The sequence below is a fragment of the Erpetoichthys calabaricus genome, chromosome 4 (genome assembly GCF_900747795.2).
Source record: "Erpetoichthys calabaricus chromosome 4, fErpCal1.3, whole genome shotgun sequence".
Classification (NCBI taxonomy): domain Eukaryota; kingdom Metazoa; phylum Chordata; class Cladistia; order Polypteriformes; family Polypteridae; genus Erpetoichthys; species Erpetoichthys calabaricus.
In genome coordinates, this window is record NC_041397.2 from 667,231 (window position 1) to 683,450 (window position 16,220).

At 45.0% G+C, this 16,220-nt stretch overlaps 1 protein-coding gene across 1 annotated transcript in view; it reads left to right on the forward strand.

The window, feature by feature from the left end:
* Positions 1–15,873, forward strand: part of LOC114641458 (interferon alpha/beta receptor 1a-like) — a 72,596-nt gene extending 56,723 nt beyond the window's left edge. The window contains exons 3-7 of the mRNA XM_028790489.2: positions 363–544; positions 1,275–1,432; positions 10,196–10,346; positions 12,532–12,689; positions 15,222–15,873. Coding sequence (XP_028646322.1) covers positions 363–544; positions 1,275–1,432; positions 10,196–10,346; positions 12,532–12,689; positions 15,222–15,470 — 898 coding nt within the window. The 3' untranslated portion in view covers positions 15,471–15,873. The remainder of the gene's footprint in view (positions 1–362; positions 545–1,274; positions 1,433–10,195; positions 10,347–12,531; positions 12,690–15,221) is intronic.
* Positions 15,874–16,220: the final 347 nt, after the last annotated feature.

The following is a 16,220-nucleotide window of genomic DNA, read 5'->3' on the forward strand; positions in this document are numbered from 1 at the left end:
GTGCCCGCACTAAAGTGACGCACCTCTGCATCCTCATTCTAATCATCGTCGGGACTCTCCATGCATTTCACAAACCAGCTGGAAAGCCGCAAACCGAACAGCCCACCCATCCACAGCCAAAGATGGAATTCCAGGAAAGAGCAGAGCAGGACACCACTGCCAGTCACATGAAGACCTTGGAAGTTTGAGTATCAGGTTGCTGCAGGATTTTCACGGTGGTCTTGGTTGCTCACAGTCATATGTACCAAGGCTGATGGCCCGAGTTTCTCAGTAGACCTTCCAAGATTGTGCGTTTTTTTGTTTGTTTTTTTTAACTGTAGCATGTGAGCAGCTTCATCTTTTTCTCTCTCTTTTTGAAACAGGGGCTTTGATAAAGACTATGGACCAGGAGAGTGGAAGCTGGTGTGCGCCAACACAACAAACACCCAGTGTGACTTTTCCAAGTATTTTGACTATTTTGGAATCTACCATCTGCGAGTGAAGGCTGTGGACAACGGGTCAGCATCGGCGTGGGTGGAGAGGGAGTTTTGTGCAGAGAAAGAAGGTGAGGAATGAATGGACACCAAGAATGTTAAACCACTGATATAGCGCCTTTCATAAATGGTTAGTACAGGTGCATCTCAATTAATTAGAATATCATCGAAAAGTTAATTTATTTCAGTAATTCAATTCAAAAAGTGAAACTCCTATATTTATATAGATTCATTACACACACACAGTGATGTATTTCAAATATTTATTTCTTTTCATTTTGCTGATTATGGCTTACTGGTAATAAAAACTCAAAATTCAGTATCTCAGAAAATTAGAATATTACATAAGACCAATAAAAATAAAGATTGTTAGTACAGAAATGTTGGCCTACTGAAAAGTACGTCCATGTAGGCACTCAATACTCGGTCGGGGCTCCTTTTGCATGAATTACTGCATTAATGCAGTGTGGCATGGAGGCGATCAGCCTGTGGCATTGCTGAGGTGTTAAGGAAGCTTTGATCGCAGTGTTGGCTCTGGTGTCCCTCATCGTAGATTCTCTATGGAGTTTAGGTCAGGCGAGTTTACTGGCCTAGTCAAGCACAGTGATACCACGGTCATTAAACCAGGTGTTGGTACTTTTGGCAGTGTGGGCAGGTGCCACGTCCTGCTGGAAAATGAAATCAGCATCTCCATAATGTGTGTGTATGGAGTGGTGAGTGCCGGTGATGTTGATTTTATTTCAGTTGCAATGTTTTGCCTTCTTGAAGTCCATGTAATGGGGAAGTTGACCTTTGTTTCAGGAGAACTGAGCCCTCCCACCATTACTGAAGTGAAGTCCACTGAAGGGATGCTGGAAGTGCACCTTGAGGAGCCAAAGGACAACAAGAACCGCTCCATGCGAGACAAAGTGCAGATGAAGGTTCTGATTCTCTACTGGCAAAGTGCTTCAAATAAAGTGGTAAGTACTAAGACGGAACCCCCATTGCAGACTATAAAGTGACATCCTTAAGTCGGCCTCAGGCTTAAAATATTCCAAATGATTATGAAATCGGGCAGCACGGTGGCGCAGTGGTAGCGTTACTACCTTGCAGTAAGGGGACCCGGGTTTGCTTCCCGGGTCCTCCCTGCGCGGAGGTTGCATGTTCTCGCCGTGTCTGCGTGGGTTTCCTCAGTCCAAAGACATTCAGGTTAGGTACATTGGTGATCCTAAATAGTCCCTGGTGTGTGTGTGTGTGTGTGTGTGTGTCCTGTTGTGGGTTGCTTCCTGCCTTGCACCCTGTGTTGGCTGGGATTGGCTCCAGCAGACCCCCGTGACCCTGTAGTTAGGATATAGCGGGTTGGAAAATGGATGGATTGATTAAGAAATCCCATCTTGTTCACCAGAGGTTGCACATAAGGTACACCAAAGCAACCTCTGAGGCAGACTCCTTTGCCAAGTTAGGAAGGAATGCGGATTATGAGGCTTTAGCAAGATGAACTTGGGAAGACCAGGATGGACCCCAAATTGTTTCAAGCTAAGTGATGTCTTTTTAGCAAATTATAAAATTAATTTTAAAACCAAAGCTCTTAATGACACTAGTAATGTCACAGAATTGCTTATGGTTATTAGTGGTGGGGAAAAAATAAGTTGTGGGATACTGCAATTTCTGTGTAAAACACCCATTAAAACAGTCAAATTTTAATAAGACTGGCAGGCCCTGTGGCCTACTGGTCCAGCACTCTCTTCTAAATGCAAAAGCGTCACCTTGTTGGAATGAATTGAACAGACAGGATCTGCAGGCCACAATCTCTAAGTCATCACTTGTGACGTACATTGTCACAGGCCTCATTATCGACACGCCCAAGGTGTTTGCTGTGCATACTACTAAAGTGTCTTTCCAAAAGATGGTGCACACATCCAACATCCATCCAACCATTTTCCAACCTGCTGAATCTGAACCCAGGGTCACAGGGGTCTGCTGGAGCCAATCCCAGCCAACACAGGGCACAAGGCAGGAACCAATCTCGGGCAGGGTGCCAACCCACCACAGGACACACACAAACACACCCACACACCAAGCACACACACTAGGGCCAATTTAGAATCGCCAATCCACTTAACCTGCATGTCTTTGGACTGTGGGAGGAAACCAGAGCACCCGGAGGAAACCCACGCAGACACGGGGAGAACATGCAAACTCCACGCAGGGAGGACCATGTCCAACACCACAACCTAATAAAGGAATTTTTTTAGGCAAAAAGTGGTAGGAAGTATAAAAGACTGATACTGGAAGTGCTAATTCCATTGAAGCAGATCGACTGTCAAACAGAGAAGATGGTAAATGTTAGATGAATCCTTTGCTTGATTGTTTTAGGGCCCGTATTGTCTTTTCAGGTGCTCAGCCTGGTTTTGTGGCTTCTAATTTTGATTTCATTAGAACCAAATAAATGCACGTACTGCCCTGGGGCCTCATGCATAACGGCGTGCTTAGAATTCACACTAAAACATGACGTACAGACAAAAGCAGAAATGTGAGTACGCACAAAGAAATCCAGATGCATAAATCTGTGTGTATGCCAACTTCCACGTTGTTCCGCTCCATAAATCCCAGTCAGCATGAAATATAACGCACGCGCCTGCCACCCCATCCCCTCCCAGAATTACTCTTCTTTGAATATACTAATCAATATAAATAGCCCCTTATGTTTTGCGCTCTGTGAAAAGACAATGACAAAAGCACCTTGGGGGGGTATGGGGGATAAGGGAAAGAAGAATTTCAGCGACTACCAAATGGAGGCAAAGGAACAACGTACTATTTGTTGGTTTAAACAGTGGAATAAACAACAAAAGGAAGTTGATCGTGTGACATAGTGTGTCGAGAAACTCAAAAGCTCAAGTTCACAAAGTCGCACAGTTCCCGAAATAAAAAAGAAGCGGTCGGATATTAAAGTCGCCGTTAAAAGGCGAGTCATAGCCCACCATCTGAGTGTCATATGGAAACTTATTGGGGTACAGAGAAAAAAAAATAGGGATACAGTGGGGGAAAGAGAGCACGAATTGTCCACTTTAATCTTGAAATGCCCACTTTAATCATGTAGTTTATTTTGTCATTATAGTAGAACATCATAAACTTCATCTAAAAATCATTTAATTTACTAGTTTCTCAGATCCCATAGTAACTAAAGTAGCACATTAAATGCTTTGTATTATCTGCGTTCTTCTGTACTCTGTGTGTGAATCACTACGTGCTTCTTAAAACGGGTTTTCTCTTCCTCCGACAGGACACAGAATCCATTACATTTGTGATATTACAGCTCTCTGAGCAAAGATGTATAAATGATATCATTTTCATAATGGTAGGAGTTAAAGCATGTGTTAAACATGGGGACACGGTGGTGCAGTGGTAGCAACGAGAAAGATTGTTCCTGCCACCTGTAAGATGCTTGCTGCGCCATGCGCGACCCTTAATGAAATAATTTATTACAGCAGTACTGTCTCTTTCAAATGTACTAACCTCCAATTCCTGCCCTTCCTTTTCTTTCTCCAAGTAACCAATCGCCACACAATCAGCTCTTTAATAAATGTCAAGCCATCTGTACGCTTAGAACGCCGATTCTTCAAAACTTTTAAGGAACATTGAAATATCTTCGTAGTACATGTTTAATTATTCCATCCAGGGTCACGCCAGTCCCAGCAAGCATACAGCGCGATGCACGAACAATCCCTGAACGGGGGGCCACCAGCTCATCGCTATCACTGTCCACTGTGTCCTTACATGTTTAATTATTAACAATATACATTATTTTAATGAAATTTAAAACTTATCTGTACAATGTAATAAACATACTATACAGCATTTCATCTTAAAAATGACATCAAGAGCTCCAAGAAGATAGGGCTTGGAAATCTAAATTGTCTTAGAAGCCAGTCATCATATGTAAATACGCGCTTTATAAAAAGTGGCTCAGGTTGTGCAGTATTATAACTGTAGTGCAAGTTTACAGTGAGGTGATCACACTTATAAGTAAACAGTTCTACAAGGAGCACTTGATGGACTGACTGAGTGCGTTTAGAGTTCTTCGGATGAAACTGTTTGTGAACCGCGAGGTCCGTACAGAAAAGACTCTAAAGCGTTTGTCGTATGAGAGCAGTTCAAATAGACAGCATGGCTGAGGCAGCGTGTGCTTGATGCTGTATACTGATAATCCGATCAGCTGCTGTACAGTTGTGATTCCACACTCCGATACAGTGATATAAATACTCCGAGTGGTGCACTGAGCAGCTAAAGCAGTTATGGTATTTAGAATAGTTTGACCATTCTGTGGACCATTATATTGTTACAGGTTAATTACAATTAAACTAATAAACATTATGTGGTTAATTTCAGTGTATTTGATAAAGCCGAGTCAGGGATGTGAATCTGAAAAATAAAGGGAAACCACCCAGGAACAGTAGCACTGCTTTGATGCTGGGTGCCACCAGTTTGCAAAACCGAGCAGAGAACATGCATACTCCAGGTTGGAGCTGGGGTGAAAATGTGCATGGCTTTACGCCAATTTTAGTTTTTATACATCGCGATGTGAGTGTGGAAACAGGCATACGCAACGTTTTTGTTCGTACGCACAGTTTATACATGAAGCCCCCGGTGATATCGTGTCCGACAAAGCATACTGGGTCTGCTCTCTCTGGATCTACTGAAAAGCTCAGTTTAGCTCTCACCAGACCACAGAGCCATCTTCCAGCTGAATTTTCCTGTAGAGATGCCCGGTGTGTTGTGTTTTTATTTGACCTTTTTTGTTTTCTCTTGGCCACTCTCCCATTGAACTGGTGAAGCACCCAGGCACAGCTGTCGTCTACACAGTCTCTACAGTGTGCTTCACTGTAGCTTGTGACTCCTTCAGGGTCACCCTCACTTGTACGCCTTTTAATTATAAGAGCATCGCACATCACATATCTGCGTCTATATGCTTTACTTCACCTTGGCTTCGGTATTTATTTGCACTTCTGTTTACATGGACGCAGAGTTACATGAACGTGAACTTGGACTGAAGAAATTTAATACACGTCTGGGGTCCTTGTGCTTTATGCACATGTGCAGAGTGTTAAGCTGCCAGCCACCATGTCAGCACACAAACGTTGCCCTGTTGGACCTCTAAGCACCATCACGGAATTTTGATCAGCAGTTCTGAAAGCCGTTTTAGAAAGACAGAGGTGTGTGTTCACATCTGTGTGAAAAATGTATTCATTCACAGAGTACACTAAACTGTCAGACTTGCAGAGCTGGAGGAAAAAATGATTGAAATGGTAAGTAGAGGGCGTCGTGCTGGCGCAGTGGGTAGCACTGCTGCCCCGCAGTAAGGAGACCTGGGTTCGCTTCCCGGGTCCTCCCTGCATGGAGTTTGCATGTTCTCGCCGTGTCTGCGTGGGTTTCCTCCCACAGTCCAAACACATGCAGGTTAGGTGCATTGGCGATTCCAAATTTTCCCTGGTGTGTGTGTGTGTGCCCTGCGGCGGGCTGCCGCCCTGCCTGGGGTTTGTTTCCTGCCTTGTGCCCTGTGTTGGCTGGGATTGGCTCCAGCAGACCCCCGTGACCCTGTAGTTAGGATATAGCAGATAGGACAATGGATGGTGGGCGGCATGGTGGCGCAGTGGTAGCGCTGCTGCCTCGCAGTTAGGAGACCCAGGTTCGCCTCCCGGGTCCTCCCTGCGTGGAGTTTGCATGTTCTCCCCGTGTCTGCGTGGGTTTCCTCCGGGCGCTCCGGTTTCCTCCCACAGTCCAAAGACATGCAGGTTAGGTGGATTGGCGATTCTAAATTGGCCCTAGTGTGTGTTTGGTGTGTGGGTGTGTTTGTGTGTGTCCTGTGTTGGCTGGGATTGGCTCCAACAGACGCTCATGACACTGTGTTCGGATTCAGCGGGTTGGAAAATGAATGGATGGATGGATGGATGGATGGACAATGGATGGTTGGATGTATGGTAAGCAGAGTGAACGAGAAATTTCTGTTTGATTCTCCAGCTCAGCTATGAAAGACTTCAATGGTCATAACAAAGCGAATTGAACTGAATGTACTACTGGTAGGCGATGAAAAGAGCAGGTTTGAGGTTTCATGTTATCTTCTAGTTATGAGGCACATCTTAGCAGGTGTGAGTATCACTGTGCCATTCTCATACTGGGTGGCATACTGTCATACTTGGACTCAGGATGGCACAGAGAGTCGTTGTCATTTGGGACATGTGCCAACTTCTGGCATCTCTCATTTGCCCATTGAAGTGGGAGAGAAAGAAGCAGAAGACCACAGATAATCTAGAAATGGCGTTCAAGGATCTCGACTCGATCACCCAGTCAGCCCACAGCCTCATCTCCTCATTTTCGATTTGCTCAGCACGTCTGATATTGATCTCGTTTTATTTCCTTGACTTTATCACACGTGTTGCTTCATTTTTATTTATTTTTTTTACAGATGAAAAGATAACCACTGTGCACATACACTACGGGTACGGGTGGGCCGCAGTTATAAACGAGTTCTGTTCCTGCTGATATTTGTAACCTGATTTTTGTAGATTAGCTGGAAAAACTGTCAAAAATGCATAATGCTTTTTTACTTACTTTATAGACAAAATGTTCAAAACATATTAATAAAATGGCAGTTAAGTATTGTTACTATTTAAACCACAGGTACACACAACATTTTGACCTCCCACTGTTCATGACAAAGCACTTCATAGAGTAGGAAAAGGCTTGTTGGTGGCACACAAACCCTCCACCATCATATGATTGATCCCTCAGCAGGGACATGCTGTGTTTGCTTTTACCTCCAATGAGATGACACTGCTGGGTGGTGCACTAAGGATGCTGGGATTTACAAGCTGGGGCTTCTACCAGCCCTTTAAAAGGACAGGCGCCTGTCGAGCTGCTTACCTGTGACGAAGCTCTTTGTGCAGCTGCATGTGCATTCGGCCGACACGGGCACATGAAGGCACAAAGCTATTGAAAATGGCGCACTGTGCGGTGCTATTCCTCACCGTTCATGATGGTGGCGCTGTCATCTGTAAGTGAAAAGTAGATGTTGCCAATGAAAAACTGAATTGAAATTCAGTTCAAAAGAAAATGTCCTGGGCCTTTATGTGCTCGGCCACAACACGTGTCATCCACCTGAAGCTCAGCCTGTTCAGGCCCGGCCAGTACTTGGATGGGAGACCATCTAGGAAAGACTTGGGTTGCTACTGGATGAGGTGCTGGTGAGGCCACATTACCTTGTGATCTAAGTGTGGACCCCAGTGTAGTGATGGTGGGACACTGAGCTATGAACATGAAAAGATCCCTGGGCATCCGTTGTGAAGAGCAGGGTGGAGTCCAATGTCCACACTAAATTACCTTCATCTCCTGGTCATTCTGGCCCCCTAATCATCCCCTGTCTCTGATTGGCTAATTACCTCTTCACCAGTTAATGTGTGTTTGGTGTACTGGTGCAAAACTGGCTGTTGTTGCATCATCCAGGTGGATGCTACACATTAGTGGTATTTGAAGTGACTCCCCACTCACTGAAGTGCTTTGAGTAGTAAGACAAGTGCGATACAAATGAAAGAATTATTATAATTATTATTATTGTTTGTATCAGTGGAATCGCCATGAAGTTGATACCCGCCATTGCCACTTGATGGGTGCCGGTCAACTGCATATCATGGAGCTGAAAGGCCACTTCAGAGTGTTTGTTCTTTGTGAACTGCCTCTGACTATGGAGGTGAATTTGTTCATTTTAATGGTGTTTGCTGTTATTTTAGGAAAGACGGAATTCTGGAGTCAAAGTATTCTTTGTGTGTCACGAGAGTTCATGTCCTGAGAGGATTATACTTGTGAAGAGGAGGAAGCCTGTCATTAATAAATCCGCCTGGCATAGTGAGCTGCTGTCACAGTCGTTGTGCCAGTTTACAGCAGAGTGACTTGAGGCGATTCGTTCTTGGAGCTGAGGGCCACGAGAAAACAATTGACTTAACAAAGTTCTAGGAATTGCCAACCCAGCCACAGTGATGAACCAAATTATTTCACAGGGTCTCGTGCGTATATTTTCAGACTGTTGGAAGGCCCCTTATGGTTTGTTTTGATCAGCGCTGCTCCACGTGGCTAATTCTTCTACATTCAGCCCAGAAACACCAGTGCTTCTCAGTCTTTATGGTCCTGCACCCCAGGTTGGCCTTTTTTTTTAAATTCATTGACCCCCCCTCTAGCAGCAATGCCCAACCGCCCCCTCGGTGAAACAAACTCACTTAGAAACGGGGAAACACATTATGTAGTGCTGCTGATTGCAACCCACTCACCAATGATGGCAACCTGTGACCCACCAGCGGTGAGACCCACCAGTGTTGAAACAGGCCCAGCAGGCCGACACCAAGACTCGACGATCAGTACCACCGGTGGTCCACACCAGACCCACAGAGCATCAACTGCAGTGACTTGTACACTTGGTGACTGACTTACACTAAAATGGAGCCGTTAGTTGGCGTGTGACTGTACATGTCGGGCTGATGTCACCTGTAAAGGCAGTGCATTTATAAAGACTCACCTCGAGGTGTGTCTGTCTGCGGAGAGTGTCAACCTCGTCATCGAGAGGTTTACTGACCTCGGCAGTGACATTCATGTGACTCTTCCTATGAGGTCAGTAGACGGATTGGGAGACCATGGGGGGGTCATGAGGTCACTTTAAAGGGGTGTGTGGTGCCCTCTCTTGATATCTCTGCAAAAGGATGAAGGTCCAAGTCTTTAGAGTCCTGGTGCTCCCTGTTTGTTAGACATGGCCGCTATCCAGTGACCTGAGATGAAGACTGGACTCCTTCATGTTTGTCTCTTCAGAGAATCCTTGGGAACCGCTGGTCTGACTTTGTGTTGCTCATGGAGTCCCAAATGAGGCACATGACCTGCACTGTGAGGGGGCACCAGTTACGGCACTATGGCCATGTGGCATGATTACTCGAGGGTGATCTGGCTCATTGTTGAGGACCCCAGTGGCTGGGCCGGGCCAAGGAGATGCCCAAGTAACACCTGCCTGTGGCAAAGAGAGGGTGGGACTGGACCGTGTGTCTGCCCTGGGGGGTTGCCAACCAGGATCCCAAGCTGTTTCGTGATGTGGTGGGTTTCACAATGCGCCATATGCCAGTGCATGCTCCCCAACCTGACCTGACCTTTCACAATTTGCCAAGGATTTTAATCAACTGCAGCGATGATGATGATGATGATAGTCATGTGTTCATATTTTACTTTGGGCTAAATCAGAAAGCATGTCTTCATAACTCTATACCTATGTATGTGGGTAAGTGCAGTGTGCCAAATACAACTAATCATTGGAACTTTCAGAACGGTTTTATGGGACCAGAACAAAGTCGCCCATCCTGTTCCTCTCATTTCTCCAAAATGACACCAAGTCTTGCTGTCCACCAGCCTGCTGATTCCACGTGTCTGTGGTGCTCGGTGTGTGACGAGTTTCCCTCCGTGTCCTCAGGTTCTTTCTGAAGAGTTCATTTTAAAGTAGCAGCAGCAGCGATCGATCCACTGATGTCCCATCCTGTCACCTCCTAATGTTTGGTTAAACTGTACACGTTCTTTAGGGGTGTGTGTGTGTGTGTGTGTGATGAAGTATGCTGATCCTCAACAATTGACGTGATCTTATTTTCTTTGTGTTGTGAATAACGCTTTATGAAAATCGGCGCTGACTGAATGTGTTTCTCTCTATCTCCGTCTATTGTCAGCTCAACATCACAGATAACAGCATCTCCGTGGTGACACTTAAAGATCTTACACCTTGGAAAAGATATTGCATGAAGGCCAAAGTCTTTGAGGAATTCTACAAGAAGGAAAGTCAGTTCAGCCAAGATGTTTGTGCCACAACAACAATTGGAGGTACGAGTTTGACGTGTTTGATGTCTTAAGGTGGCCCATCGCTCTTTGTTCTGGTTCACCTCCTCTGTGGTAAGCTGGTGTCGGCCTGCGGCTCATCAGAGTCCATTTTAATAATTTGAGTTAATGTCAGTGGGCTGAGAAAGCTGTGAGACCCCTTCGCTTTCTGCACACTTTGTTGTGTTGTAGATTTCATTTAAAACTGATACATCGGCCAGTCCACACTCGATAACCCAGAGTGACCATGAGAGTGAGAAGATGTCGCCACAAAGATTTGCATGTTTATTAAAAATCCCAGAAGTATTTCAAGCCTTTGCTGTGTCAAGTCCATCCTGTTTGCTTGAATCCTCCTTGAGATATGTCCAGAACTTGACTGGAGTCCACCTGGCCAACTGAATTGACTGGACGTCACCTGGAAAGTCACATGTGGTCCCGGTGTGTAGAAGGTCCTACAATTCACACTTCTTGTCAGGACAAAGACTTAACCCAAGATGACCAGGGAACTCCCTGTAGGCCTCTGCGACCAAATGGTGGTGAGGCAGAGATCAGGGTGAGGGGACCAAACCATTTGTAAAGATTTGAGTGTTCCCAGGGACACAGTGGCCTCAAGAATTGTGAAGTGCAAGAAGTTTGGAACCAGCAGGACTCTTCAACATTGAGTAAGTGGGCAGGAAGGGAGGTGCTGGAGAAGCCAGTGGTCACTCTAACAGAAATGCATCTCAACAGCACACCATGAATCAGGCGTTTATGGTAGCCACTCATGACTGAAAGGCAAGTTGACAGTTCAAGGACTTTGACAGCATGACGAAAAAAAGTCTTTGGTCTGATGAGACAACAGTGGCACAATTTGGGCAGAGTGGTGGCTCTGAGGCCAGGGATCTGCACTGGCAAATCGGAATGTTGCCCTTTTGAATCCCATAAATGCCAGAAGTGACTCCACTCTGTTGGGTTCTTAACCTGCAATTGCTTCATCCTAGTGTGACGTTCATCTGCACCCAGCCCTGCAAGCAGGTCCCCCAACTTAGAGGGGAAACTTGGTTGTTGGTGGCAGGATTGCTACTCCGGCCACCGTAAAAAACCTCTCACTGTTCCAGTATGGTGCTGTGGTGTCACCCACTGCACTCTGGTCCCAATCCAGGTGGTTTGTCATGTGATGGGTGTGGTAACGTGCTATCAGTGCAAGTCCCCAAAATCTCTTTCTCTGTCTCTCATCTTTGGGCCATCATTGTTTGTGATGAAGACCAGGCACTGCTCTTCATCTGTGTAATAGCAACCCCACGGTGAAGCATGGCAGTGGCAGCATCGTGATATGAGGGACAGGGGGACTGGTCAGGGCCAGATACATACAGCCAAATACAGAGAGTGTAGTGACACATACAGCCAGGATAACACTGGAGTGGCCTTGGGGACAAATCTGTGAATGTGACCCAACCAAAGCCTTGACTCAAACCTCCGAGAACTGGATGGCAGTTGACAAGACGCTTCTTATCCATGTCTCGTGGAGCATCAGAGGAGCTGCCAGGAATTGACCAAATCAGGGTGTGTGAAGCCTGTAGAGACGTAACTAAGAAGATGGGCAAAAATGGCAAATGTATTCATTTAAGATTAAATCTGCAATACAATAAAGTATGCAGGAAGTGGAGGGGTCTGAAAACGTATTGAATACGCTGCATGTCAGTGTTGGGAGAAGCCTGAGCTACGTGTTTTACTTGCAGTGTGTCCTTCTAAAAATTCAATGGCAAACCACAGGGGCACGTGTGCCAACTAGAATGCTGCTGCTGGAGTATGTGAATTTCCCCTTGGGATTAATAAAGTATCTATCTAGAAGATGAGTGGGTACACCAGGACTGACAAGGGGATATCGGGATATCAAATAATCCTGTATTGAGCTGAGCGCACTCCTATTGTAAAGAGGGTGTAGGCCGACCCCGGGCAGCCTGACCCCAAACACAACATTTTACCAGACTGACGTTGTGGCCCGGGGGTTAAGGTGTTAAGAGTTTTGAACCACAACTCTAGGGGTATTGGGACCTCTCCGTGCCCCTTGAATGAAATTCAAAAATGATCTGAAATCTCTTTGGGTCATAATTGTAATAAAGGAATTGATGCTGTAATTCATATGTTATCACAGCTTTAATGTTTTCTTTGTAAAATGTATTTTCAATAGTTGTATTTTTTCCCCTTGCAGGTTCCAATTTATGGTGGTTTTCTCTGCTGCTGTTCATTACGACTCTGACTTTGACCTTTGTTGTCATTCTGCTTTGTTTCTTTTTGGGGCACAAATCTTACAAAGTTGTGCGATACACCTTCTTCCCAAATTATGAGCTTCCAGCCAACATGCAAGAGGTAAGCTTCCTCATTTGCTCACCTGCTTTTCCTTGTAAAGTTCACTTCCCCACATCATGAAACCCACCAAGCTGAACAATTGGCTTGTACTGAAAAAGTCTGAACGCTGCTGCTACAGCTGGGGTGGCCGCGTCGTGTGCCGAGTGCTGGTCAAGGCCTGTGTGAGAAGAGAAACCACAGCAAACCTTCACAATGGAGCACAAGTGACACTCACTGGTTAAGGGTGGCGCTGTAGACTGGCGATGTGTGGCCTGCTGATTAGCACATGACGGTGTGACAGACAGACAGATAGATAGATAGATAGATAGATAGATAGATAGATAGATAGATAGATAGATAGATAGATAGATAGATGTGAAAGGCACTATATAATAGATGTGAAAGGCACTATATGATATAACTAATAGATAGATATAAAAGGTACTATATGATAGAGAGGTAGATATGAAAGGCACTATATGATAGATAGATAGATAGATAGATAGATAGATAGATAGATAGATAGATAGATAGATATGAATAGCACTATATGATTAACTAATAGATACTTTATTAATCCCAAGGGGAAATACACAATATATATGTAGGAAGGTATATATATCTATATATAGATATAGATAGATATGAAAGGCACTGTATAACAGGTAGATGTGAAAGGCACTATATGATAGATAGATATGAAAGGCACTATATAATAGGTAGATAGATAGATGTGAAAGGCACTATATGATAGATAGATATGAATGGCACTATATGATATAGATAGATGTGAAAGGCACTGTATAACAGGTAAATGTGAAAGGCACTATATGATAGATAGGCAGATATGAAATGCACTGTATGATATCACTAATAGATAGATATTAAAGGTGCTATATGATAGAGAGGTATATATGAATGGCACTATATGATATAACTAATAGATATAGATAGATAGATACTTTATTAATCCCAAGGGGAAATTCACAATATATATAGGTAGGTATATATATCTATATATAGATATAGATAGATATGAAAGGCACTGTATAACAGGTAGATGTGAAAGACACTATATGACATCACTAATAGATATAGATATGAATGGCACTATATGATATAACTAATAGATATAGATAGATGTGAAAGGCACTATATGATAGATAGGCAGATATGAAAGGCACTATATGATATCACTAACAGATAGATATAAAAGGCACTATATGATAGATATGAATGGCATTATATGATATAACTAATAGATATGAAAGGCACTGTATGATACCACTAATCGATAGATATAAAGGGCACTATATAATAGAGAGGTAGATATGAAAGGCACTATATAATAGATATTTTGTTGATCCCAAGGGAAATTGAAAATACTTTATGCTTTACGCGTTCTTGTGCACATCACACTATGATACACACAGCGACACAAAGTGAGCAGCCGCTGCACTAAATGTAAAATTACTGCCTGGGTTTTGTCTGCCAGCCATTCCGGGCTCCCACTTCAAACAGGCCTGGAAGCAGATGTAGCGGAGCCCAACATAACATAAATGCATTTCACGTCAGTGGAGTGGTCTGTGCCATAACTAGCAGATTCCAGTATCTCCTGAATGGCTGGGGGGCTCGTTTAAATGGGCTCAGGCTTATGAACTGAAGACCCCCCCCCATTCCCTCTTGATAGCGTGCTGCCTGATGGAGTCACCGCTGTGCCACTTCTATCGGACGTTTTTGTACAAATGCTGGAGCTCAAAGTGCTTTACAAGATGAAGAAGTTTATAAAAATAAGATTAAGCAAATCTAATCAACAAAGAAGAAAGTAAAGTCTGATGGCTGGGAGGACAAGAAAAAAAAACTCCAGAGGACTGAAGGGAAAAAAAAAACCAAAATCTGCAGGGGGGTCCGAGGCCACAAAACCACCCAGCCAGCCCCCGCTAGACATTCTACCTCACATCAATGATCTCAATCAGTCCTTCAGGCTTCACATGGAAGAAGTTGATGATGTTGGTCATGTGGACCGCCGGCCTGCAGTCCACCCTGATCAGGATCAACAGCTGCCGTGAGCTGAGCAGCACTCGCTGCCCTTTATTTTCTATGTGAGACATCAGACAGACGAGCTTCTCTCCCGTTTGTGAGGTTCACGACAGCCGCGTTTTGATTCCTCGTCACGACCTTCTACGTATTGAACTTCCAGCAGGCCCCTCATTGGTTCTGAATTCTCAGACACAGAGCCCGCCCCTCGAGCTGTCTGAGTTTATCTTAGCCAATCGCAGACTAGCTGGTCTCAGTCGTTGGGCGTGTCACATTAGATGGTTGGCTTCACAGGAGTGTCACGTCGCCTGGCTAAGATTACGTCAGTGATGGCTGGGGAGTCGTGTAACGTGACCCAGACGTCATCCTTTGGTCGTCTCTTTGAGATTCTCCCGATTTTTTCTTTTTGTGCTTTAAGCCCACTTGCCAGTTCTGTCCAGCGAGTGCAGATATTTGAGTCCGTGCCTCTGATGTACTTTGTCCTCACCGTATTTCTTTTCTTTCTTTCTCCGTTAGTGCTTGTTTGACAACTCGCCGCCTCTCGCTTCGGTGCTGCTGTCCGCCGGCGATGAAGCCGAGCTCTGCTGCGATAAGGTGGCCGTCCTGCCCGAAGGCGTCCCCGACATTTTGTGTTTTGCCGCGACATCTCTGGAGACGGCTGCCATCTCGCACTTGCGCCAGGGGAGCGATGACTCGGGAGTCTACTCGGGCGAGGAGGGCTCTGGGATCAATGGAGGTGCAAGTAAACCAAAGGAGGTGGCGTGACAGTGGACACTGTGAAGACAAAAAAAAGAAAATGGCCACAGTTCTCCTCCACTAAGGTGGACAGGCTGCAGCAGCTCGAACCGTGAAACGCATTCTGCACTTGAAATCAAATTCTGAACGCTTGACTTCAGTTCCTGTGCCTAAGCTTTGCAGCCCACTTTTATGTCTTAACGGGTTTCTACAACGTAGTCTCTACTTTTATTTATAAAGATCACTCACAAGTCTGATCGGAGAGGGCACTGGGAGACCCTGGCAGAAGATGCCCATTCTGTGTGGTCCCAACACCAAATGTGGCCTTCCTTCCTGGAGTTCTTGTCTTATACAGAATGAACTGACGAGTTTGCGATGCAATTTTCTATTTTTTTTAACCGATAGCTGTGTAAATAAATAAACAAATAAACAATTGTGTATTTATGCCATTCACTTGCTGGCATCGTCCCCTTACAGATCTGCAGTTTGCTGGTTGGAGGGCTGAGGAATGAGAGTGCAGCGTGAGGCCATTCGTATAAAAAGACCTCTTTGAGTTGTGGGTTGACATTCTGATGTGCTGCCAGCACACCCAGTGCACAGTGGTAAAGGTTTGGGTTTTTGAACCCGGGCACCAGTACCATCCTGGGCTTCAGCTTAAAGCAGGCCTGGAAGGAGGTGCAGCGCAGCCACACATCACATCACTGCAGCTCACCTTAAATGGCCGGTGTGTGCCACAGCCAGCAGATTACAGATCTGGCATCCTTAGTGCTGCCCGTGGCT